Source organism: Magnolia sinica, chromosome 7 (genome assembly GCF_029962835.1).
Source record: "Magnolia sinica isolate HGM2019 chromosome 7, MsV1, whole genome shotgun sequence".
Lineage (NCBI taxonomy): Eukaryota > Viridiplantae > Streptophyta > Magnoliopsida > Magnoliales > Magnoliaceae > Magnolia > Magnolia sinica.
The window spans coordinates 90,250,831-90,273,868 of NC_080579.1; the positions used below are offsets into that span (position 1 = coordinate 90,250,831).

At 41.0% G+C, this 23,038-nt stretch overlaps 2 protein-coding genes across 8 annotated transcripts in view; one reads left to right on the top strand and one right to left on the bottom strand.

Annotated features, from left to right (window-relative positions):
- The first annotated feature begins 579 nt into the window (after window positions 1-579).
- Window positions 580-14,152, top strand: LOC131251680 (PHD finger protein ALFIN-LIKE 4-like). 3 transcript variants are annotated; one of them, XM_058252559.1, is made up of 5 exons: window positions 580-1,736; window positions 1,832-1,864; window positions 5,565-5,793; window positions 12,198-12,333; window positions 13,666-14,152. In XM_058252559.1, the coding sequence occupies exons 1-5, from the start codon at window positions 1,637-1,639 to the stop codon at window positions 13,924-13,926; spliced, it is 759 nt and encodes a 252-aa protein (XP_058108542.1). In that variant the 5' UTR covers window positions 580-1,636; the 3' UTR covers window positions 13,927-14,152. The 3 variants fall into 3 exon arrangements, with proteins under 3 accessions (XP_058108542.1, XP_058108541.1, XP_058108543.1); XM_058252558.1 differs by having other exon boundaries at window positions 583-1,736; window positions 13,663-14,152; XM_058252560.1 differs by lacking the exons at window positions 580-1,736; window positions 1,832-1,864 and adding an exon at window positions 5,318-5,345 and having other exon boundaries at window positions 13,663-14,152.
- Window positions 14,153-16,369: 2,217 nt separating this feature from the next.
- The window catches only part of LOC131251679 (polyadenylate-binding protein-interacting protein 3-like), a 34,103-nt gene continuing 27,434 nt past the window's right edge, over window positions 16,370-23,038 (bottom strand). For 4 of the 5 annotated variants that reach the window (XM_058252554.1, XM_058252556.1, XM_058252552.1 and 1 more), the window contains 5 exons: window positions 22,713-23,032; window positions 21,280-21,426; window positions 19,022-19,120; window positions 18,847-18,909; window positions 16,370-17,093 (listed from right to left, as the gene is read on the bottom strand). In XM_058252554.1, coding sequence (XP_058108537.1) covers window positions 17,064-17,093; window positions 18,847-18,909; window positions 19,022-19,120; window positions 21,280-21,426; window positions 22,713-23,032 — 659 coding nt within the window. In that variant the 3' untranslated portion in view covers window positions 16,370-17,063. Of the gene's footprint in view, window positions 17,123-18,846; window positions 18,910-19,021; window positions 19,121-21,279; window positions 21,427-22,712; window positions 23,033-23,038 lie in introns of all 5 variants that reach the window. The other variant, XM_058252555.1, reaches the window with a different exon arrangement.

The following is a 23,038-nucleotide window of genomic DNA, read 5'->3' on the forward strand; positions in this document are numbered from 1 at the left end:
TTGGATATGAGCTCTACATCATGGTGGGCCCCACACGAAGTGTTGAGGAGTAAGCTTATTCTACGACGCTGACTACGGACTGGCCTCGGATACTACGTACGGTACTCGGAAAGAAACGAAGCTGTCCTCTCGGTTGCGCTGGAAAATCAAAAGGAGGGAAAAAGATCTGAGTAAGGGGGTTCACTTTTTGAAAGTGGGACCCACATTTCAATGATCTAGACCGTTGATCTGATTGAATCCGCAATTAATGGGCCATTCCTTTAAATATCTTCAATTGTAATGATCCTGACCATCCGATTAATGACCATTTTCAATTGAACATGGACATTGATGTATTCCTTTTCTCCACCGTCTATTATCAGACCAGCAGTCCAGGGACGTCCCATTAAAGATGGGGCCCACCAGATCAACGGTCCATCTTTGTGGAAACCAGGGGCCCGATGACGCCATATACTCATCCTACGGTGGAGTATCATATAATTCCTCCAAGACCCACCCCGATCCCTATCCGGAATCCGGATCCTTCCAGCGGCGGGTGTCTGCTAACACGCGCCATGGTATCCTCAGAACCTCAGGTCCTGCGGCCGCGCAAGCATCCCGTATCTCACCCTATAAGAATCGGGAAAGACCCGAGATGATCCTCGGATCTGGCAGAGCCCATCGCCCGTCGGGATCTGTGGGCCCACGCGGGACCCGCCAAGGCAAATGGATCGGGAAATCCTAGCCATCCGATGAGTATGGATCCATGGCCCACCGGCACAGGAAGAAGGCCCGAAGGACCCCACCCATCAACGGCTGCAGGGTCACCTACAGTTTCCTCAAAAGGCGTTCCTTAGTCCTTTCCGTCCGTCCAGCTGGCAAGCAGAACCATCCGCCACAAAACCCTTCCCACCCTCTCTCTCTCTCTCAACCCTTTCGAAAGCAAACCCCAGGCGCACGTTAACATATACTCCGTTTCCGGACCTTTCCCTTTCTCTCAAATCCACTTAAACCCGTCGATTTCAAGCCCATTCAAATCCGCTCCTCGCTCGCCTCCTCGGGATGTTGTCCCTCGACCCTACGGTAAAAGTATACTCGGGCTTTTAGTCGGTACAAAATGGGCCCAGGATTCATTAATCCTGACCGTTGATATTTTACCCCTCTACCTTAAATGCGCCATTAACAAGTCATCCGTCTTCTATCATGCAAATGGACCGTTGAGAAGAGAAATCCAGCAACAGTCCAATTCAGTTCGAAAAGATGTCCAAGATTATCGGCCAGAATAATTGCATCTGAGATTTTTTATTGTTATTTGATACATCTACGTTGTGTCTCGATAGACCAACGGTCTAGATCACTGGAATGTGGACCCAGTTCTCCAAACTAAGAACCCCGAGTATATCCATATCGTTGGGCGGAGGATCATATAGCCCCTCTCTCCCTCTCACTGTCTTTCCGCTTTCAAAACAAAAACCCCCACCTCCTTCCCTCTCTCTCAAATATGCTGTTTTCTCACTCTCTTCCTTCAAATCCCTCGAAATACCCCTATCAATAATTAAAATTCCTTCCATATCCTACCCATCTTTTTATCTTTTCCTTTCCCTCCTCTTCAAGCTTTCTAACCGTTCGAGAGAGAGAGAGAGAGAGAGGGAGAGAGATGGACCCTGGATCCGCACAGTACAATCCTCGAACCGTCGAAGAAGTCTTCAGAGATTTCAAGGGCCGGAGGGCTGGCATGATCAAAGCCCTCACCACCGGTATTTTTCTCCCTTTTTTTCACTTTTTTTTTTCAAAAATCTTTCACGTATTTTTTCGAAATTAGGGTTTTGAATGTTGTCGCGTTTGGCTGCAGATGTTGAGGAATTCTACCAGCAGTGCGATCCAGGTTAGGGTTTCTATTTTTTATTTTTTTATTTTTATTTTTGAAATTTTCCTTGTTGGTTTCTGCATGTGTGATTTTTGAAAGGTTGTTTCTGTTAGTGCCTCTCGCTCTCCATTAGTTTTAGGGAATTTACATTTTCATCCACCCAGTTTGATACATGCACCCTTTTTCTAATCTTGGTCATATAACAGTACAAGTTTGTAGTACTATATAACCAAAAAGTATATAAATGGGGGTGTAAATAGTGGCCACCCAGTTTATTTATTTAATTTTGAATTTCAGGGCGTACAAGAGCTGAACGATGCATTAGATGGTTTTTTTTTTTCTTGGCATTCTTTATGGATTGTGATTGATATTGTTCAGAGTGATGTGTAGGGTTGGACTGGTGCGAGTCTCCCACATTATGTTATGGTGACTAATCAACCACATACACAGCGCACTTGTACGTTAATCTGGGTTGCGCAATTTGTGGGCCACATAGTGGATGAAGCACAGTTGGTAAATAACAATGATTTGACGAACCCGATCCATCAATTGGATGGTTTAAAAAGAAAATGGCCAACATTTCAAATTCAGTGGACGATATCAGGAGGTTATGTTTGTGTGATTGGTTTGATTTTTGGGCTATGCCCCAGTCACAATGGGGGCAAAAAAATTGATCAGTCTTGATTGAGATAATTGTATGTTACAGTGTATGAGTCACAACTGTTCAGCACGGTGTGGCAAATGCACGTCAGAGAGTAGCCCGTGCTTATATTTTGATTTAGGCCCGCCTTATTGTTACTATATTCGTTGATATTTGAATTCAACTTTTTAAAAGAGTGGGTCCACGTTGACCACTTGCATGGAGTGTTGTTGGTTCATGGGATTCTCCTTCAAAAAATGTGCCGAATTTCCACCCAAGCAATTTTAATTTTTTTATTACAATGCGAATGATGATGCTTCATCCGAACCTCATTGCGGGACCCAATTTTTGTTTTTTTTTACAAAATATTGTTCTCCGGATATTAGAGGAATATTCAGTCTGAAGAGTGTGTTAATCTGTGTTATGTGGTATGTATCATGAAATGGAAAAAATGCATGTATGCATCTTCTTTTTTTTTTGAAGTGGGATCTTTAGGTGCTATTTCAAGTGTTCCAATTCATCAATGTGCTAATTTCTGGTAAAAGCATAATCAGAAGACACAAATATTCTGATCTTATTGAAGGGCATTTTGTGTGTGTGTGTGTGTGTTTTTTTATTTATTTATTTAAAATATTTAAAAACTGAAGTGCAGTGTGATAGCTATTCAAAGTAATCCTATGGACAGGTTATTTTTCTCTTCTCCTTTTTGAAATTGATACACCATAATGCTGGGAAGGTGTACCTTTTTCAAACACTTCTGTTTCTCCTAGTTCTGCTGGTGATTCTAATTACATCCATTGGCCCCTCTATGGATATGCCATAACCTGAAAATCACATTGGGTTGACAATCCTCCAATATGACACTTTCCACTTTCCCCACTGGATGTGAACCATTGGTCAGCTTTCATTCATCATCCGCTACTGCTTACAACTGTCTGGATTTCTCCTTTTGGATGGTTAGGATTATCTGATTGGTATCGTTTTGGGCTGTGGCTTCCTAATGGGGCAGAAGATGAACTATCTGGATCTTGTAAAGTTTCACTTCTGCACAGGATTTGAGTCACTTATAGGGAGGAAAAATAAAAGTGATAAAGTCTGTGATAATATTTTACTTTCAGACTGGGTTTGTTGTTATGCACATCTATGGTAGACTTTTAAAGCTTATTGAAAATGTGTATTTTTGGTGGCAGGAATTTTCTGGAATCCTATTCTTGTAATGACAATTTTTTCATGTATTAGAATCTGTCATTGGCGGATAGTGATTTGTTTCATTCCCTTGACTTTATAATTCAAAAAGGATGAAGAGCTTGATCTAGAGTTTGTAATAGAATCAAAGATGGGTGGATGAAGTGGAGATGTGCCTCTCAAGTGTTCTATGCAGTGTTTTAAATAGCGGTAGTGTGATGCGTAGCACTCAGCCCTCTATAGCGTATGGCGTAAATACGTGGTGTGTAGCGCAAGCTACACAATACTTCTATTTTTTAATTTAAAAATATGAAAAATATAATAAATAGTGAAAAAAGGAAAAAATATAAAAATGCATAAAAGATGATTCATTTTATCATTTATAAGCATGTTCAAAAAAGTTATTAGTTATCATTTATCAAAAGCCAATCCACATATATAAGCCAAATCAAATAATTATCACATCAACAACTTTCTAATCAAACCACTTTAATTAATAATGTCTAATTGAAACCACAAGTCACAATTATGAAAAGAAATAAAAATCCCATAGGTTAAAAGTATCAAGTATAATACAAGTGTCACATTCCTCAACATTAGAAACAAAGAAAACAAGAAAAAAATAATAAAAAATAAAATAGTAAAAAAATTCATTGTAGCTTACGCTACGGACACTACGCGCTATGTAGCTGTAGCATATGCTACGATCCTTGTAGCATATGTTACAGGGGATTTATGCTATTTGGGACACTACATAGCGCTACAGCCACGCTATGCTATGTAGCGTATGCTACCGCTATGCTACGGGCGCTATTTGAAACACTGGTTCTACGACTACCATGCGGCCCATGCCCATGAAACTTAGGGAAATTTTTTCTAAGAATGCTCATTGATTTGTTATGTTCTAGAAGTCTGAGGGTTGGATAATTCTGAGACAACACGGGCAGCAGATGAGCATTGCAAATATGAGTATGTTGAAATGGATGAATTGAATGCTAGGAAGGATAAAATCGAGAAGTAGGATATTCGAAGCAGCTGAAGAGTGGTCCCAATAGGAGATAAAATGATGAAAATCTGAGTGAGACGATTCACTTAAAAAAAAAAGGTGCTATGCAACTGAGATGACCTCACTGAGGAGAGCATTTTGATTTAGTTGAAGGGCTTGTAAGAAGGATCAAAGGAAGACCTCTAATGGATTTTGGATTGAGGTGGTGAGAAGGGATATCAGGGTTTACGCGCTGAAGATAGGACCTTAGCTTGGTATGCATGGTGGAACATGAATAGCTGCGAGCAGGCTAGCATAATAGTAGTGACGATGATTATTCTGACCTCTTAGTTGGTGCGATTGTAGCTCAATCATATCCAAACATGTTTGTTTTCGTTTCTAATGCTGGTATTTGGTCGGGCTTCTCTTTTTTCTCGCGTGTTGTTACTTTTGGTTTGTTCGGTGTTCGATATGTTGGAATGGATATTGGCTGCAATGGATTATTTTGTTGAAACTTGTGAGGTGATCAAAGTAGCAGAACATGTATCAGTTGCTCCTGCAATTATGCATATTATATTATGTACATCTCATATAATTTTATCGGTGCGAATTTTCGGACGTGGTGTGGCACTGGTGACACAAGACGGATATCAAATTAATCATTATGGTTGAAAAAATGGCATGTATAGGTCAGTATGTAGCCTATCAAAGGATATTTTTTGTTGAGGCATTTTAGAAAAAAAAATTTCTTTTGATGGGCATTTTAGAAAACTGTCATTTTTATGGTAATTTTGTGTTCTGTTCTTGCCTCTAAGCATCATTCTGATTGAGCACATTGATTGTTGCTCTTGGTTCTACATAATGATGTTGGTTTTGTAACAAAGGCAGTTATGTGGTTGACCTTGCAGATAAGGAAAATTTGTGCCTTTATGGGCTTCCTAATGAGCAATGGGAAGTCAATTTACCTGCTGAAGAGGTTCCTCCAGAACTCCCTGAACCTGCACTGGGCATCAACTTTGCCAGAGATGGGATGCAAGAGAAGGATTGGTTATCTTTAGTTGCCGTCCACAGCGATGCATGGTTACTTGCCGTTGCATTTTATTTTGGTGCTAGATTTGGATTTGATAAAAGTGACAGGTAATTTTTGACCCATTTGACTTGAAAGCTGGTCATCTAATCCCATTGGTAGAGGTTCTGTTGATTGGTTTTTCTTACCTATGCATTTTACCAAATTTTGAGACATTGGTGTTAAAACTTTTTCATCTCTTTAAATTTATTTCTTTGCCCTGACTATCTCCTCGAACATCAAATTTCTAACTATTAGAATCTGTTTTCTCCTTGTACTTTCTTTTGGATGGCTGTTTCAACATGGGTTTAATATCTTTCATTCTGATTTTAATTTACTGTGCCTGTTTTCCACTAGTTGTAACTTGTTTACTGTTGTAAATCCATTTGATGTTATTTGTAAGTTGTGGCTTAAAGTTTATGGACAACTTAATGTCTATTCTTTAGTCATCAACCACGATTTCACTAGATGAAACAAGCATTAGTATGGACAACACATTATGGTAAAATGGATTATAATTTGTGGGATATCTATGTGTGGCAAATGTTATCCTTGGCTGTAAACAGATTGGGTTGATCTGACAGGTCATTGGATTCAACCAATAATAAATGGGTTTGGATATGAAATTGGACCCACTGGGTCAGGTCTAGGTTCAAAATGCCACCCCAGTTATCAAATGTGTTGGTCCTAGAACCCCTCAAAGTTGATCCCACCCACCCTGCCCCAGACCTGACTTTTAAATGGGTTGGATTTGGACCACTGAAAAATAGAGGCTGCCTAGATGCCTAAACTTGATCTAAGACAGCTTCTTAAAATCCCTTCAGTTAAGGTAACTAAGGTAATTATGGCGATTGGCTAAAGATAATAATCACATATGGCCCCCTATTATCATAAGATTCTGCACACAGTTTGTTTTCTGCTAATGTGTCACATGTATTGGAAATCCATTGGTGCCAAAGATTGGCCCCATCATGAAGTACATGTAGCTTGAAAATAGGGCTAATCCATTTTTGTAGGCTAAACCTATACGTTGGGTCAGATTGTCAGTTGTGGCACTTTGGCCCACAGACTGCTTGTACTGTCCTGATTTTACTTGCATGTGATCTTCATCATGAAGCCTGACATTTTGCAGTGTGAATGTCCTGCACATGGAATGCATTGGCAGAAGAAATGTGTATAATGGTAAGTTTATGGTATTAGGAGCAGTACCTGGTCATTTCTCTTGACTAAAATGTAAAAAGTTTGGGTGCATTTGGTTGCACCAAATTACATGATATTTTGCATGAAATTAGACTGATTAGTCATGAAATCCCGACTTTAGTGCACCCAAACACCTCCGTTGCCTAAAGAAAAATTCAATTGTTTCATAATAGGAAGTTTACATCAAATAAGGAATAAGAAATTAGAGCAACCCAACTCAGACTCTGAGTTGTAGATTAATGGGTTGGTTATGCTTGGATCCCACCCAGACCTGATGCATATACTAGTAGATTGGGTTTGGGGCTGAATCCAGACCCTACTATTAAATGGGTTATTAAATGGGTTAGGTGTAACACCCTGGATTTTCACCAACTTTGGAATTGGATGTCCTTGGGCAACCTGGGTGTCACTTCTTTCTTCTTCTTCTTCTTCTTCTTTTTAAACAGTCACTTAAACCAGAGGCTTTTCTATTTTAGTTTCCCAACTCATCAAGTGCTTGCTGTGGCTTATCATGGGTTGGGATTTGGTCTAGATATTCCTAGGCTTGTTGGGTTATGTTTACAAGTTAGAGCCTGATTATGATTAGTAATCAGGCTGGGATCAGATAGGTCCATTTGCTTGGGTTATAGGTCCAACCATAATAATAGAAATGAGTGATGTATGTATTACACCATTCATATACATGTATGAATCACACACACACACCCTTTCCATCTCCTTCGGTAATCAGGTCTGGGCTTGGTCTATTGACATACCTATGTATGAATGCATGCTCCTTGCATCTCTTTCATGCCATCCTTCAATTGTTGGTCCCTTCCCTTGTATTCTAATGTATAAATTTCTAAGGAATATCACATGTGGAAGGAACCTTGAGGAGGAAGAAGCAAAAGATTCATTGGCATTGTGTGGTTTTTGGGCAAGTTGTTTGTTCCTAGAAGAAGGGGATGCTATGTTGCGGAAATTTGCTCCTAGAGGTGCTTTCACCTTGAGTTCTTTTTTCAAGGGCTCATTGATCTTTCAATAATTTCTTCAATGATCTGATTGTGGAAGGGATCCAAAAGGTCATCTCTTGGGCATATTTCCAGCATTTGGGGCCTTGAAAGTTGTCCTTTGCCATTGAGCAAGTTCAGCACAACTATTTCTAGGCTAAACATTTTGTTTCCCTATGTGGTAAGAGAGGCTGATGATACCCGACGTGGGTTTGGGGGAATGGCTAGCGTCGTGGGTGTGCTCCCCATAGATGTAGCTTCGATTCCCCTCCCACGCTCTTACCTGATGCACATGGTTTGCAGGTGATTGCGTGCATCCGCAGGGTAGTCTTGCCATCAAAAGGGGCCAGGGACACCTTGTTATCATAAAAAAGAGAGAGAGCTGATGATGCGGGAAATTGCAGCATTTTTCCTTGGGGGCTTTGTATCGTGTGAACTTGTTCCATATCCTGTTATGGTTCTCTTGTAGCTTCTTTCAACACTCAGTTATTTACCCCTTGCTCCCATCAGAATTAAGGAAATTAATTTGGATTTCCCTTTTCCACAATTGATCTTGCTTTCATTCCCAATAGTTGATTTCCTCTTCCCTCCCATGCTCTAATGCAGCAATTGTTTCATTCATCTCGTCCACATCTCCTTGAAACTATAGACTCCATTCCTTGCCCATCTTGTGAATGGATTTTCCAACTCATTGAGTGTTCACAGATGTTTAATTCATCCTTAGTTTTGAATTGATGGAACATTCTCATGCATATTTGGTTACATCCGACTCGCTTTCCACTTAATTTTAGCCCAACTAAGACACCTTCGATTCTGTCGCATGTAATATGTCATGCTTTCCATCAATCGGACTTGATTGGTTCCGAAGTCGGAGAGATATTTGAGTCACTTGTAATTTGTTAGTGTTAACCCATTTTTAGGCAAAGCCGAGTAAAAGAGTAAGGAGGTTCATTCTATAGGAAAAATGTTAGCAGTTCAATTGTAAGCTTACAGTGGCACTGGGCAGATGTGGGGCCTTGTGATATGTTTACAGAATCCAAACTGTCATGAGATGCTTTACGTCAGAAAGCCCCCATATTCCCAAAATCAATCCGATCCAAAACTCAGATGGGCCCCAACAGGTAACATATTGAGAGTACATTCATGACGACGAGCCCATTGATGCATGAACATTCCTAAACTAGAAGAAAACACTTGTATCTTGTGGATTGGCATCCAAAAAATTGTGCATGGCTCAATGGGCAGGTTTTGGTCTGGCCCACAAATTTGGTCAATGATAATGAAACAAGGTGATATATCTCTTCCTCTAGGTTTAAGTGACTTTTGTTCTATTCTTTAGAGCATTTAACTAGTGCTATGCAATTGCCCAATGCGGTTGAAACTTGAGGGAAATTCTTATAAGATAGCTATTCGACCATCTATGGCTTATGATGCACAGCATTCTCTGCTTACTGATGTAACCTGATGTCTACTAATCGAAGATCAAGCCTCTCCAAAGGTCTTGTTCTATGATTTGGAATATTCTACCATCCATATCGAAGATCCGGACCATTTTGAGGGTCTACATTGCTCTGATGAGAGTACTAGGTGTCCTGATGTCCATTTTGGATCAGATCAATTCTCATTTAGTTGATTACTAGGGATAGAATTAGCTAAACAAGTTTTTTGAAGATGTTGACAGCAACTCCTCGAACTTTTGACTTAGTGGTTAAGAAACCACCACATGGACCAGCCTTGCGAAGAAGAGGAATCGTAGTTAAACAAGGTTCCCTTGGAATTTTCGTCAAATGATGTCCATTTTCCTAAATACAAGTTTTGCTTAGCAGTATTTCCCAAAAAAAAAAAAAAGAAGAAGAAAAGAAAAGGAATAAATTCCCTTAGCATAGTCAGATATGCCTTCCCACATTTTGGCTAGACAATGTCTGAATGACATGAAATTGGTCCCTATTGAAAGCCGATTGAGTAAGCTTTGATACAAGCCCAATATTTTGTTTCTGCATAAAAGAGGGAGTGTTTCTCTGAGTGTTTATCATGTGTTGCTAATTGGTAGAAGAGGGGTGTGTAAATGCTAGCATTTTATGTCTAGTGAACTATTAGAAGCTTCCCTTGAGTCGTCATTTCTTCATTGGTGATTATGCTACAACAACTGTTGCTCCAGATCAGTGTTTTGAATAGTGCCCATAGCGTAGCTACGACACTACGTAGTGTTAGCAAATAGCGTAAATCCCTTGTAGTGTACGCTACAGGGGTTGTAGTGTATGTAGCGTACACTATGCTTTTATTTTATTTTATTTTATTTTTTATAAATGATAACTGTATATATTTTATACTAAATACTCTCAACCTGTGTGATTTTATTTATTTTCTTACATTTGACTCGTGGTTTCAATTAGACATTATTAATTAAAGTGGTTTGCATAGAAAATTGTTGATGTGATAATGATTTGGTTTGGTTTATATATGTGGATTGACTTTTGATAAATGATAATTAATAACTTGTTTGAACATGGTTATACTTGACAAAATGAATAATCTTTTAGGCATTTTTATTTTATTCTATTTTGTTTTGTTTATTTTTCTATTTTTCATATTTTTTTGAATTAAAAAATAGAAGTATCATGTAGTTTACGCTACACGCTACATAGGTTGAATGCTACGCAACACACTACTGCTATTTAAAACACTGCTCCAGATCTATGGAATATATTAACTTGTATTGGTCCTAGGGCTGGCATTGGTGGGCTAGGACGGGACTGAGGTTGTCCCTAGTACAGCCCTTGTTCCGTATGCATTGGACTTAGCTTGGCTGTGGTCCTAACCAAGGTTACCTGGATTGTTGGTCACTTTGGTACGTGGAATGGGACAGGTACCTGGACACTACTTCCTTCAATACGTGGTACGCTAGGGTTAGGATCATGTGCATCACTCCAATACACACACTGGGGTATGCAATATAGTTTTATATATGAATTCATAATGCAGTGTTTATATATGAAATGATGAATGCTATTGTTATAAACCCTGCATAGTTATTGCTATATTAATACTCAGTAAATGAAGGTATAGATCTTTACATTGTGAACATAAATTTGCATCAACTTCAATAATATTAACAAAGAGCAATAATTTGGGTTGTTAAAGATAAGCAATCTCGATCGCAAATGACCCCTAATACAGAACACTTGATCCTAAATGGAAAACGTGGGGTTTTTGCATTTTAGGTAACATTGATCCTAATCGAGCTAGCTCAAGCCATGGCCTACAGGGCTTGGCCGTGCTAAGGCTGGTCTTGTGAGGAAAAAGATTTAAATGATCAAAGACCTGAACCATGACTGGACAAGTGGCTTTAAACTACACATGTTCGGTGAATTGGAGCTGCCCACAAGTGTCTTTAAAACATCCATTCTTTTTTGTACAATGGTGGCATGATATTTAGAATGGGCCAGGCTGGCCCAGGCACTGGGCTTAGGTTTCAAGCTGTGCCTGGCTCTTGCATCCAGTTTAGTGGCCCAAGCCCTGGCCTTGCAGGGTTGGGTCACCCAGCTCATTGCCACCCCTAATTGGCCACTCATTTGCTGTTGCATCACTCGTAATGTTTTGGGTTCGAGCATGTAGCTCAACGGTAGCCACCCCATGCTTTAATATTAAGGTTGCATTTGCCCACAAGCCACATGAAGGCCATTGCCCTAGGCTGTCCTTTATAAGACCAAATGAATTCTGTCGGGTAGCTTCTCCGTCTAGATGGGGAAGATTGAATAGCATCATAAAATGGAAAAATAAAAAATAAAAATGAGAACTTGCCTGGCTTTTCCCAATTCCGAACCTAACCATCCCTATTCCACACCGGCATATACCATTTTGTTCTGGTGGGAGACTGCAAAATGTATCCTTCCTGACGTCTTTTCTGATCTCACCTAGAATTTTTTGGATTCAGATATCTTGGTATAAAATATCCACAGAAGTCCTGACCTGCCTTGCTCTTCAAACATACGAAAATTGCTTGGATCTCTTGAAGGAGTAAATGCTCACATCCACATGGTTGGACAATAAGTTACTGTCCACCCAGTGGATAATCTCACAGAATTGGACTTCCATTCTCAACCCATGACCAATATGAGCCTGAAGCTTCTTTCTTTTTAACCTATCATGTGTGTGCGGCATCCAACCCGTCCAACCGGTTGGATGTGAGCATCTCTCAAAGTGGGCATAAATTACTGCATATAAAAAATGTTTTGGATTAATGATTTATTCTCTATTCATTAAGATCAATTTTATTTATGATGCAGGAAACGCCTCTTCGGCATGATAAACGACCTCCCAACAATATTTGAAGTGGTGACAGGAACTGCAAAGAAGCAATCCAAGGAGAAATCGTCAACGACAAATCACAGCAGCAACAAATCGAAGCCAAATCCAAAAGTGGTAAAAAGCACTGTGACAGTCTGTTGGGCAGTGGTTGCAAGAACTGTGTTGGCATGGTTGCTCATGTCCAGCTTCTTAACAAACGAAGCTGGTCACCGTAGCATACTTGTCAGAATCACCATCTAAAAATTAAATTTTTTTGGCACATCATATTGGTCAGCACCACTATGGGGTCATCTCGCCCTGTATTGGGCTTATTTAGGGACGATACAGTACTATACAGCTGTATTGTCCATGGACAATACACAGGTATTAAACCGGTTTAAACCTGATCAGAAATGTTTTTTTGTTTCTGAAAGATAATTGAATTTTATAGAAAAAGGAAAGCCAAAGGAGGAAATCTAAGGCAGATTAGACCAGTGAAGACCAATATAAAGAGGAAAGGGTACACTCATCTAGGGCCTTTGTACTTGAGACCCTGGTCCAATGCATCTAGCTTTGCCCTTCTATTGACCTGCAATGCTGACCCACTTCTATTCCCCCCATAGAGCCCAGCCGCATGCCAGAAGAGGTCACCTCCATATCAGTCTTCCATTTTTCCAACCCCACTCCCATGCGACCCTAGAAGAAAAACATTTGATAGACTCCAACATCACCAACCATGACACTTTGAATACTTAAAAAGAATCTGTCCCACACATCTCTAGCAAAAGATGAGAAATGTTTATGAATCAGTTGTTTACATGGCATTGTCTGTGAACTCTCTCTTACAGCAGTCTTACCTGCCAACGTGTCAGTTTGGTGTAGAGCATCAAACCGTGCAAAAGGTGGGCCACACCATGGAGATCACATGGAATGAAGATCATGCTGATCCACACATCTGGCGGGCCACACTATCAAGATCAAATTACAACTGATGTCATCGCTCAAGTGACTGAGACACCGAGTGAATTGGCTTGATTTTTACCCCGGTTGTGATCTCCCTAGTGTGGCCTAGGGATGCAACTCAGTCGGGTTGGGTCGGATTGAGGGTCAACCTGGACCTAATCCGAAACCTGACCTGACCTGAAGTCCCACCCGACATGCCCGACCCGAAACTAACCTGAAATCCTCTACAATTGACCCAAACCGACTGCATGTGATTATTCCCAACCTGACCGAAATTTGTTTAGCCCAAACCCAACCTGATTTCAAGTTGGGTTAATGTTTTCCAACCTGAGGACCTTGCAACCCGACCCAACTCGATCAGACCTTTTGTACTGATCAGATTGCCTACACAGGGAAGACACTGCTGCATGTGAAAGCTCACATGTGCGCTCACTTTGCACGCCTATGGGTACTAATGGATGACTGCATCATTTGTATCATTCATTGTTTCATTTTCGACAGCAGCGGGTCTCCGAGTCTCAGCCCAAGTACCCAAAGGGGGTGGAGAAGGAAGAAGAGGAGGGCCTGGATGAGGAAGACGAGGAGCATGGGGAGACCCTGTGTGGAGCATGTGGGGAGAACTATGCATCAGATGAGTTCTGGATCTGCTGCGACATCTGCGAGAAGTGGTTCCATGGTAAGTGCGTGAAGATCACTCCGGCGAGGGCTGAGCACATCAAGCAGTACAAGTGCCCATCTTGCAGCAACAAGAGAGCTCGCCCCTGATTGGGGGGAAGGAGGGCCCACCTGCTGTCTGTCTAGTTTTCAGTTCATTTATAGGAGGGGGTGTTGGCCTGGTTTCTGCTCCTTTGGGCGAACACTGGGTTGCACGTGTACGAGTACTTACGGTTTTTGAAATCACACTCGTGGGGACAGTAGAAACTCCCTGTAGGTAGGTTTTAAAACTGCCCATTTCATTTGATCTCAGAGTAGAATTCATTTCTTTCTTTCATTTTTTTTGTTCTCCTTTGTTTCTTTTCACCTGCCATCATGTCTCTATCCTTGCCTGCCGAAGAGCAGCAGTGCAGCTTAGGTTAATGACCTGTGTTTTCTCTATTCATCCGATGCAAAAAGGCATAAATTTCTGGTTATAGGGGCTTGGGAGCGTCAATTGGTGCATTCGGGATGTGAATTGGAATCCAATTTGCGTCAAATACACACCAAAAGACACTTTTTGGATTCCGATTACCACCAATTCATAAGTCAGAAGTCCTCTCTCTCTCTCTCTCTCTCTCTCTCTCTCTCTTCCAAATACAAAAGGCAATTAGGTGATTCCAATCGCTGGATTGTTCCAGTGGCTTCCAATTGCAGGCTGCCAAATGCAACCGGTGGTTCCAATTCACATGGATTCCATGTTCATTGCCAATGCATATCAATTCCCCAAATGATCTAAATCTTGTGCAGAATCATGGACGCAACTGCACTGTGATGGAAGATTCAGTATATCAGTTGGTTTAGCCCAGTTGGCATGACTTGGGTTTAATGTGTGAGACATGAACATGCCCTGCTAGTGAAAGTTTAGGGCTCAGGTGTGATGACCAGGATGGCCAATTTGGCCAGAGTGTCTCTGGTGGGTATGACCTAAGTGATGGACTGGATCGCAAGCGCATGCGTGGCATTGTTAACATAACTCCTGGCTTACGATGAAAATGAGTGATGCTACTTCTTGCATGGAAGAATCTCAACTGACCAGCTTTTGAGTCCACATGAATGGGCCATTGTTCAATATAACCCGCTTTTTTTTTTTTTTTGGACAATTTCCAAATGTTAGTACTCTTGTACAATTCAATTTGACCTGTAGCTGGTCTAGCAAGTAGCCTACTAATTGGATGGTCTGGATCACGTGCAGACAAGTAAAACGTGGCTCATGAAATGTTGTTTTTAGGCCCAGTAATGTCCTGGAACATGATGGTACCAAAAACAGGCTCTATTTGGAAGGTCCGGATCTACCGTATTGTGCCCACCATATGTATAAACGTGACCCACCAACAAGTAGGCTGGTCTTCATGTAAAGCAATCTACAAATGATGGGTTCCGTTTTTTCACGGATCAGATGTCCTAAACATGATTTGTCACCGTGCACGAGCTGCTGTATATGAATGTTGTCACAAGGTTTGGATGGGGTGAATCACGCACTATACCATGGCATTGGCATGCATGCATAAAGAAACATCCAAAGATGTGTAGGGCTCCATTGAGAAAGTTCTGCATATTTCGAAAACGGAACTGATGGACAATCCAACCAACCGATCCGGAATATCCATTTGGTTCTAACTTGTATTTCATGGCCACCAAACAAAACTCGCACCGATCGGATTATCCAACCCATCTCTATATTGGTTCAATTGTTTACATCTATTCATTTTCCAAGCCATGGTGGGATGTTTAGAATCATGTGTTCTATGAAATCACCAGTGATGAATAGCAAGCCCAAAAAAATAAAAATAAAATAAAATAAACGGTTCAAGTTAGACCTACTCATGTCATGAGTGATCTCAGACATCAATTTTATAGGCCATTGATGGGATGCTTAAAACGATCTGATTGAAGCGATTTCCACATGGTAGCTGAATTTTAATGAAATGTATACTTTGCCCAACTCAGATCTGGGATCAATCCATATGATAGGCAAAAACTGATTAAAAACTACATAGATAAGAATTATGGCATTTTTGAAATGGGGATATGAAAATAGAAAAGCCTATCCCTAGCTGGGAGGAACTACATTCCACCATCAATCTTATATATGCCACATGTCAATCTGCACCATCCATAAGAAGCACCTCACATGTGCCAAATGTGCAGGTCCACTTTCTCATCTGTTAAAAGGTGTTTGAAAAACAAGCAAGACAATGCAAACCAAGATGGCCAATTCAATACAGCATGGCCTAGAGTCTTACGAGGAACAGCCCTAACAGTATGGAATATGGAACTGTGTATCAACCATACGAGATGGGTCCCAATGGGTGGTCGATTTTGGATTTTGTACACGTTTACCATGTGCATAAGTAGGACTCGATGGTAATTTAATGAAAAAAAAAAAACTGGGGTACATCCAAAGGAGATCTTAAACAATCAAATGTGGGACCCAGAGTATTTGGAAGTGGGCTTCCAATGTTTAAACCGTGAAAGGTGGGGTCAACAATGTCAAGAAATGGGCATCAATCAATGTTAGCAATTAGTATTTTTATTTGAATGAACGAGTTTGATATATCATCCTCCAATTAAAAACACAAAAAGGAAAAAGAAAAAAGAAAAAACCCCAAAATAATCCAAATACCAAGAACCTTTGAAGTCTTATGGCAAGTAAGGTGGCATTTTCATTAGTTACAAATACAAAAGGCCTGATGAAGACGGTCTTCAGAAGCTCACACGCACCATGAACACACCCAGGTGGGGCATCTGAGCCATGCATGATGGGAATGGCATCATATCAGAATATTTTGTATTCCACCAACTTATCAACCTTTAGAGATGGGCCCCACTGTGTAACAGCCCTGCTCCCCACCCACCCCAAAAAAATATATTAGCGAGTTCACTCGTCCAGTTGGCCAGCAGCCTGCATTGGGCTTGCACATGCGCCCCACCCAATTAGCAGGCTGGCTGGCCTGATTTCTCAGCCAGACTATCTACGCAGTGGGGCACTCATGATGCACAGGTCTGGTGTCCCACATACTAGTTATGATGGTGCGCATGAGCATAGCAAAACCTATCTCAGAAGTTATTTTAAAATTTCCCATGGCTCCAGTCACAGCTCTTCAATTATTGAATCTTGCCAGGAGAGTCTGAAATCGCTTGAGCCATTTCTCTTTTGAAGCTGGTATTTACAAACACCTTCGGCCATGGGAAGGCTGCCTGGCAGGTTAGAAATCTCTTCCTTTGTACTGCATTTCCTGTATCAGAACCATCCTCGTCACAAAAGCTCCAGCCATGGATGAGTAAAAATAAATAAATCAGGGCTCACATTTTATACAGGATTATCAAATGCTTAACTGACACATAAACATACTCGATGGGGTATATAGAAATGGGGAATTATATGACCTTGAGCCAAGCACATGCATACTATCTCAAGCCTTGAGTCGGAACTAGTGGGGCCCATTTGTTGGTCACATCCAGACTGTTGATTTAATGACCCATGGAGAAAAACCCCTGAAAATCTCCCTGATGGGAAGATTGTGTAGCTTTCCACTTTGCCGTCTCCTCTTTTGAACTAGGATGGCTAACTGCCTTCCTAACCATATATTTGCATTCCAAAGATCCAAGAGTTCGAAATTTTAAATTTTCCATGAGGAAGATATCTGGGAAATTAAGCATCACAGTGGGCCCATCCAATCAAAGGACTAGATCACAGAACCATGGGGCCCACTCACACCAACTCAAGTATACTGCAAATATCATCGGCTGCTGGAACAGGCCATTTAATTCCTCGCTGGATACTAGTCCTCTGTTTAAACAACTAGAGGGCTTGCCAAGCCCACATTCTAGGTAGAGGAGAGTCATGCCCCATCCACACGAGCTCAGAGTAGGCCTCAGATGAACAAAACAAATGGATGACTAAAAGAGGTTTTCCTAACCATCCACTTGTTTTGTAAACCATGGCCCACCTGAGTGAAATTTAGGCCAGAAGATATAAACAGTGTGGCCCACCAGATGGGAAGCTTGAAAGAACTGGAAACTGGGTAGTGGCATTTGATTAAATCTCGTTCTCTTTATCATTTGTAGAAACCAACGATTTTGAACAGAAATGAAATAGTTTCTCAGTGACCGAATGCTTAAAAACTCCATCGGATGAATATATTGTGGAGTCCTAAGTGATGCAAAAATGCTGGAACCATCTTGTAGGGAAGAACGAGAGATTTTCACATCCAACTAGTTGGACAATAAGTAGCCGTCCACCCAGTGGGTAACTTCCAACGTGTCATGTGTGCGCCATGAGGATCACCTTGAGTAAAATATAGCCCCATTCAATCATTAGGCAGACTGAAGTTGTATTTTGTTATTTATCAATGGCTATACATACTTTTCTATCGTGTAGGCCGACCTGATGAGTGGTGGGTCAACCCATTGGATGGTTTGAATTTTGCACAAGCTGATCCTTATGGTGGGGTCAACCCATTGGACAGGGTGGATGTCACGTGCATATGACAGGTTGGAAGTTATCTGCTGGGTGGATAGCAAGTTATCATCCAACAGGTTGGACATAAGCATCTCTCAGGATAAATTAGATGCCAAATTCACACTCGAGAAATGCTAATGACATTTGCATGAAGGCAGATGGATGAGAACCGTGGTACATACGTTCAGTGCAATTGATCACGTGGGGTCCCACCACGAACTTTTTCATACACACATTACCCACCAGATGACTGGACCTGCCTGATTTTCAGGAACAGGGTATGTTCATGGTGCACCTGCCTGATGAATGGCCTGGATTTTACACAAATGCTAGGCTCGCACATGTATTAAAATCTCCTCTTCAAATCTGCCTTTGCCTAAATCTACTTTTAGCATTTATCTTCACCAGACAATCTATGATTAGTCTACACAGCTTGATTCTCCAAAATAGAAAACGAAAAAGGATAAGAAAAACCTGTGTTATTGTCAGGCACATAAAGTAAAAGCATATTGATTAAGAGGTCTTACTGGGGGATAGCTGGGCATGTAAAGAACTTGCCGGGGCTGACCTATAATCATCTGCTGTCCGTACTACAAATTATAGAAGTGCAAATGAGTATAGACTTCCTATGGAGTTTGCAAGGGAATGATAGCAGTGGAATATTATTTTAGACCAACAGAGAAATGAAATCCATCCACATACCAAAGGCCCGTTTGGATGGACATATGCCTGAGGTGATTGCACTGGTGCAGCCTGTGGATTGTAAATAACAGGCTGGTGTCCACCAAATGAGGGTCCGATCTACCAAAAAAAAAGGGTTCAATAACTTATTGTTAAAAAATGATGCTCCGACATGAAGTTAGATGTAAATCCAGCACAAAACACGGAGAACAGCAACAATAATGATGATGATGAGAATGGTGATGGTTATGATGTAATAAGAAGACAAATCCAGTATGTGTTAAGTCCCATGTAGTAAACAGTATCAAGCCTATTGCTGATAAGACTGGCTAATGTATTTAATAATAATTAAAAAAAAACCACCAACTGATAGGCACGGAGACAGCAAATAGGATGGTTCCTCAGCCCACAACAACCAAACCCTGATGAGAAAGAAATTTGAAGAGATGCTAGACGTGAGGGGCAAGCACTGATGTCAATTCTTTCCAATTATGCTTCAACTTGCTCCAGGTAAGAAGGTGGTGGTAATTACCATTAAAGTGGCAAATGGGCCAGGCTTAAAGCATGTCCAAATCCAGTCCAGGAGCAAAGGACTCCACCCAGGCCCTGTCGAAACCAAATCAGGCCCAAGGCTGAGCCAGGCCAACAATAAAAACACCCCATCATCCAAAGTCAAGCTGGCTGAGCATACTTGTTGGGATTTTAGGCACGGTGCAAACCCACACCAAGTCCAATTAATTGCCGGGCCTAATACTCAGGCTTGTGTCCAGCCCATGAGCCTCAAGGCACGGGCTTATACCTCAGCTAGAAGGGGCCTGGACTCCAATTGGATCAGCCCAGCCCAGCTCATTTACTACCGTAGGAGGGGATAGTGTGAAGTCCTACCCTTCGAAGCATTGAGGGAAATGGGCTACTATTTATCTTTTTTACTCAAGAATTTTATTACCTCATGCCACGTTTGCAATCCAACTACAGAGGCTAAGAATTTTCTCCTTGGTTACATTTTTGAAGTTCAAATGCCTTTATAAAAAGAGGTGCTGATTTTTCTAACCCTCTTGGGTGCGGAGGATATTACAATGCCCCCCTAGGGTAATGATGCTTTCTGTTGGACAGGCCTTTGGAGAAGTTTCTGACTTGTAATCCCTTCCAACATTGTGTTAGCATTTTCCAAGCTGTCATGTGCTAGATCTAGCTATCCACCCATTCATTCCATTGCCCTGGTCTCTCTTCTTTTGTCTCTTCAGTGTTTCATGGACAGTATTTTGTGGACTTGGTATGGTATTCCTCATCTCCAAATCATTCAAAAAAAAAAAAAAAACCTCGTCTCCAAGGGGCAAGGGCTTTTATCTAACTTGTGCCCAGTAGCCATTCTTCGGAGTGTTTGCAAAGAGCATGGCGATTGGATTTTAGAGGGAAAGATTGGATGCTATCATCATCACAGATCAGATTAAGAGTTCTATTATTTCATGGGCCTTGATCGAAAGAATTTGAGTTAGATGTGTGGAGATGCATAGATGCTGGAAAGAAATGAAAGTGGGCTACTGGGGCAAAGTTGATTGTTAGATAGATTCTACCTCCACGAGGATCCTTAAGCTCAACTTCAACAGTATTTCGTTCGAAAATGTGAGCCCAACTGTTCTCGGCGTTCTTGTAAGAAGATGCATTTCTCAGGCGTTTACGGAGAGAGGGATACTATTGAGGGTGAAGCTGAAACTATAATGCAGGGATTTCAGGTTTTTTAAGCTCTTCAGACGGGCTCTTCTAGCCGAGAGGGAATTGTCAAACCTTGTCAATTGGGTGAATAGATGGGACGAGCTATTCTCCCTATTTCAGTTCCCTTAGCCTTTTTCATGACTAATTTTTTCCTAGTGAATTTTTCTCTTTAACTTTTTCTTTTTTCCACCCTCCATTCTAAAATTAGTTGCATCATGTTTCTAACAATTTTTTGTTACCAACCAGAAAGGAAAAATGACATAAAATAAATTGGACTTGGACAACAGTGCAGAGAAGCAGCATGTTTAAGAAGAATTCGCAAGCATAGGATATAAAAATTCCCATAAGAATCTGAAGAGCGGCAAAAAGGAGAAAAAAACAACGCTTTCCATAATCATCATAAAATGATTTAAAAAAAACAAAAACAAAAACGTGACGGCATGAAAAATGCACCATCTGCAGTTTTTTGTAAAAGCACTTGAACAAGTGTATATGGGCTAAAAAACAGGCAAGGAGAAAGGCAGGTGATAGCTAGAGACATCATATAAGTTGCATCAGGAGCTCACCCCAATGCCCACCGGGAGGCCATGCATATGTGGGACGGCAGACATGTTAGTTGGAAAATAGAAGGAGCCTTCAGAAGCAGGAGAAGGTGGCCTTAAGGAAGCCTGAGATGGAATGAAACTCTTTGCATTTGGGTTGAGCTTAAACTCCTGTATCAACAATTTTACAAAAACAAAGAAACACAGTTTGGCAATATCCACTAGTCACAAACCAGAAAGCCAGTGCAGCTGTTAGCATCAAAGTTTGTAAAGAAAATTCCTATATAAGAACGAATCTGGTTCTAGCACTTACGAGTCACTTATCAAGCAAACTCTATTTCCTCAGGGCCTGTTGGTGGTACTTCTAGCCACTGCAGAACTGATTCTCAACAAGAAGTTCTATTGAGTTGTTTCTTGAGAATTGCATATGTGAAAAGGTGCATGCTTAGCAAACAGCATAAAAAAAACAATTTCCCAATGAATGTTTCAATAGTGAGTGTTGAATCCCCACTGTTTCCTGTGGTGTGGCCTACTTAAGTCTTGGATCTACCTCATCTTACCCAACAAGGTGTGGTCCACCATGTGTTTTCCATCATGGTATGTGGGTCCAAGATCCAATCCATCCATTAGAAAGGCACTAGTTTGCAAATGTACAACAAATGTACAGCTCTAAAACACTTGGCTGAAATTTTGTGCCCATTCACCAATATTGGGGTCCACCTTAGTGGACCAGATTATTTTAGGGAAAACATGGTCAACTAACGGGTGGATAAATTTGATCACAGACCTACATGCCATCATGGCACATTTGTGGAGGTGTATGGCCCACACTCGAGTGCAATTTACAAACCTTTCAACAAGAGAGCTTCAATTTTATGAGTTCTTTTCACAAGTTTGTAGAAGCGGAAATGGCTGTAGGAAACAGGGAGCCAGGTGCAGTGGAAAAAAGAGGATATGTGGATTTTTTATTTTTTATTTTTCTAAAATTGATTAATTATGTGGCTAACAAAACATACTTAGAGCCTAAAAAGTGGTTTTCAGAATCAAATAATTTCAAAAAACACATTTTTTAGCAAAGCCAAACAGGCCCTTATGCCACACATTTACAAGATAAGCGCCATTCATCCGTTGGGACATATTGTCTGCGGTACATACTCAAGTATCAAACCAATCAGATGATTCTTGTTGACAATTTGATGATGTTTGCACATTCAATGTTCACCATTGTGGGGATGTTCTCTATACGTCAATTTGTAATCATCAAGATTCTGTGAATATAGGGTAGGGTGAACCAACCGGGCTGATTTTTGCGGTACGACCCATTCATGGTATAACCTAGAAAAATGGACAGTCCAAATCCTGACGCATGCCATATATGGAAATAGAGTACTTGATAACCACATGCAAGTGTTTGTACCAGATACTTTCCCCGTAAAAAGGTGTAAAATCTGTTTCACCTTAGCAAAAGGATTCAGGGTAGATTTTTCTGAAGATAGTGATCCCACTGATGAGCTTGGTGACAAAGCAGGACCGCTCGAAACAGAGGTAGCAACTACACGCTCTGAGGTGGATGATGTAGAACTACCCGGTCGTACATGAGGGTTAACAGATTGAGTAGCATCTTTGCCGGTACGTGCATGCTCTGTAGATTCGCGTGCAGAAACAGCAGGCTCTTGACTTTTTGTTGGTATAGAAGATGGGGCATATGCAGTGGCACGGGGTGATAATCCCCCTTTATCAAAGCTAGCCTTTTTCAGATTCACTGAGTGTTGCATCTCTGCAT

What these genes read in the sequence shown, in the direction of transcription:
- LOC131251680 (XM_058252558.1), top strand. Translation starts at nt 1,637, where the DNA reads ATGGACCCTGGATCCGCACAGTACAATCCTCGAACCGTCGAAGAAGTC. An exon ending in CTACCAGCAGTGCGATCCAG is followed by an intron (nt 1,865 to 5,564) that starts GTTAGGGTTTCT and finishes TTGACCTTGCAG; the next exon opens with ATAAGGAAAATTTGTGCCTT. An exon ending in GGATTTGATAAAAGTGACAG is followed by an intron (nt 5,794 to 12,197) that starts GTAATTTTTGAC and finishes TTTATGATGCAG; the next exon opens with GAAACGCCTCTTCGGCATGA.